The 2,780-nt window shown below is 53.6% G+C and overlaps 1 protein-coding gene across 1 annotated transcript; it reads right to left on the bottom strand.

Moving 5' to 3' along the window:
- Positions 1-522: 522 nt before the first annotated feature.
- LOC105449143 (mucin-7-like) lies at positions 523-1,272 on the bottom strand. The gene has a single exon (XM_011688144.1). It carries the CDS (start codon positions 1,270-1,272, stop codon positions 523-525), a length of 750 nt encoding a protein of 249 aa, XP_011686446.1.
- Between the last annotated feature and the right edge of the window lie 1,508 nt (positions 1,273-2,780).

Consider the following 2,780-nt stretch of genomic DNA (forward strand, 5'->3'; position numbering starts at 1 on the left):
AGAAGACGACATTGGTCTGTAAATGTAGCAAACAACGTGACGTGACTCGTTCTTAGACCTTGTCACGAGTGGTCACTGTCACTGACCAAGAGTGATCCATCCTGTGACAAGGAGCCCCTTCACCACGGCAAGGTGACGAGTCTCGACGGGGAATATGTACAAATTAACAAGTATATACAAATTAACAACTATATACAAATAAACAAATATATACAAATGAACAACTATATACAAATTGACAAGTATATTCAAATTGACAAGTATATACAAAACATGAATAAATATGTACAAATCAAGTATCAACAAGGAAATAAACAATCAAAATATGTACAAAACAACATATGTACAAAACAAATAAAAAATATATACAAACGTAACGAAAAAGAATGTAAATACAAAATGAGAAATATGTACATATTTACAAATAAAATATATATACAGATGGTGTAAAAATATAAATACAAAATAAAATATTAACCATGTACATATTTACAAATGTAGAATGGCAAACACTTTTTTACGTCAATAGCGACGTAAAAAAGATTTCGCCAATTTGGAGGATTCCGAACTAACGGACCTCCTCGGTGTCCTCCTCGGCGTCGCGTCGGGAGAAGATTCGTTGTCGTCGGGCAAACGTTCTAGCCGTACAACCTGTTGTAGGTCGTGGGTAACATCTCGCGAAGATCCAGCGACAAGCGATGGTGTTGGTGCTCTGTCGCCGATATGTTCCCGACGATCTACAACCGGTTGCACGCTCTCGGAAGTTTGCGTCATAATCAATTTACGCCCGACACGCTGCATTTGAATATGCACATTTTCCTGATGCCTGATCGTAGGTATTGCCGCTGCAGGCGGCGGCGGCGGCGGCGATATCGGTAAGATAGTGGTGGCGGAGGCGCGTTTGCGTCGCTTCGGTCTCGGCGTGGAGCCCATGATCCCAGCTTCGCGAGACGTAGATGGAGGGGGGGTAATAATACCCTCCCTCCTCTGCCCGAAACCTTGTGGCACCTCGGATGGTGCACCACCATCACCATCATCATCATCCGGCGGCCTAGACGTGGTTGCCGCTGGAACGTGTCGACTCGCTGGCGAGGGCGTCGTCAAATCGACACGTTCCAGGACAACGCGCGGCTCCCTCGGAGCGCGGCCGAGCGGCGTCGCATCGGCGGGGGCGGCAGAGGCGACGCGTCTCGACATCTGCCGACTTGGCGAAGGCGTCGTCAAGTCGACAGTTATTGTGAGTGTGACGACCACCGAGGCGGCCGCCCACATGCTTCTTCGCCCAGACGGGCATACGCTACAAAACTACCATCCACTACTTTCGCAAAACCGACCGCCCCGAAAGTGGCGATGGAAAAATCCAGCAGCGCTCGCACGGTCCGTTTGTGCAAGATGAGCAGTTTAGCCGTGAAGCGGGCGTCCCGGGCCTAAGCCCAGGGCGCACGCGACATGCCCACGGGGACCACGGGGAGGCCTGCCCATTTGCGTCCCGCCTGGACGCACGCCCTGACCCTGTTTAGGATTGGAAGGGAAGTGGAAGAAAGGGAGAATTTCGCCTTAACTCCGTTAGCCCTCCACGTCAGCAACCCGAGCGGGAAGCGTCGACGGAGGTTTCCAGCGGGAACCTCTTGAAGGTAGAGTTCGGTTGGACCGGAGAGGCTAATGTAATTGCATACATCGGTCCTGCGTCCTTGACTTTACCCAAGAGTAGCTCTCACCAGCTTCAGTCCGCCCCGAACGGTGCTGCACCGATCAGAGCGCGAGTCCTCAAGGTGCAAAGAGTCACAGAGGGTCAAGCGTCGTCCTTTAAGGGAACTCCTCTCATCCCTATCTGCGGCGCCTCATCAAAGAGGCACACAGCACAGGCGGGACGAGGTACCTCACGGCGCTTCATCGAAGAAGCCCTCGGCGCAGGAACCGAGACTCAGGATCCCCGACACGAGACTATCAACCCCCTGCTCGCTCACATGGGGAAACTCTTCATGGGCCATCTGGGGGAGCCTTTGACGCTCCCGCCTCGTCAAGTCGACAGTTGGCAAAACAACGACGCCTTCTTGCCTCATTTCCGGCGGCGGTATTGCTGCAACGGGGCTCGGGAGTGTCCGTCGTTGGGCTGGCCGTCCACCCGCGTGCCTGATCCTTAGCGGCCTCCCTCTAGGCCTGCTCGGCACGCGGGTACTCGACGGTGTCGGCGGTGTCGGCGGCGCTGGCGAAATAGAACGCCGCGCTTGCAAGAGGGGCGCAAGCGCGGCGTTCGCACCACGCATAGGTGCGTCGGCTGCGGACGGTGGTGCAGGAGACGAGGCACGAGACGAGGACGAGGCACGCGACGAGGACGAGGCAGAAGACGAGGCTCTCCTGGCCCTCTTAACGTCGCGTATCGTTCGCGCTCTAGCGCGAGTCACCTCGTCTGTCTCGTCTCGCTGCGCCACAAACCACGTATAATAATTTGCATTCGGATCCATCAGTTTAGCCGGAAAAACGTCGACGTGTTCGTTTATAAATTGTTGCAAATAATCGACGAAGTCTTCCTCATCTTCCGCATGTATGCACGCGCGAACCATTCTGGCGAAAGGCGTCTTGGGATGACTAAATATCGAGCGCGCGAGGTCGTTGGTCGAGATAACATTTCCCACCACCAATTTGTCGGTGTTGGGGGACCTCCGCGCTCTCTGTACGAAGCGTTCCTTCGAGAATGCACGTTCGGCATTTTCGTACAAAGGCGCGACTTGGTCCAGACCGAGTGGATCCGACCTCGACGTGCTCAACATTTTGCCGTA

This window comes from Wasmannia auropunctata, unplaced genomic scaffold (assembly GCF_000956235.1).
Source record: "Wasmannia auropunctata unplaced genomic scaffold, wasmannia.A_1.0 LD336078.1, whole genome shotgun sequence".
Lineage (NCBI taxonomy): Eukaryota > Metazoa > Arthropoda > Insecta > Hymenoptera > Formicidae > Wasmannia > Wasmannia auropunctata.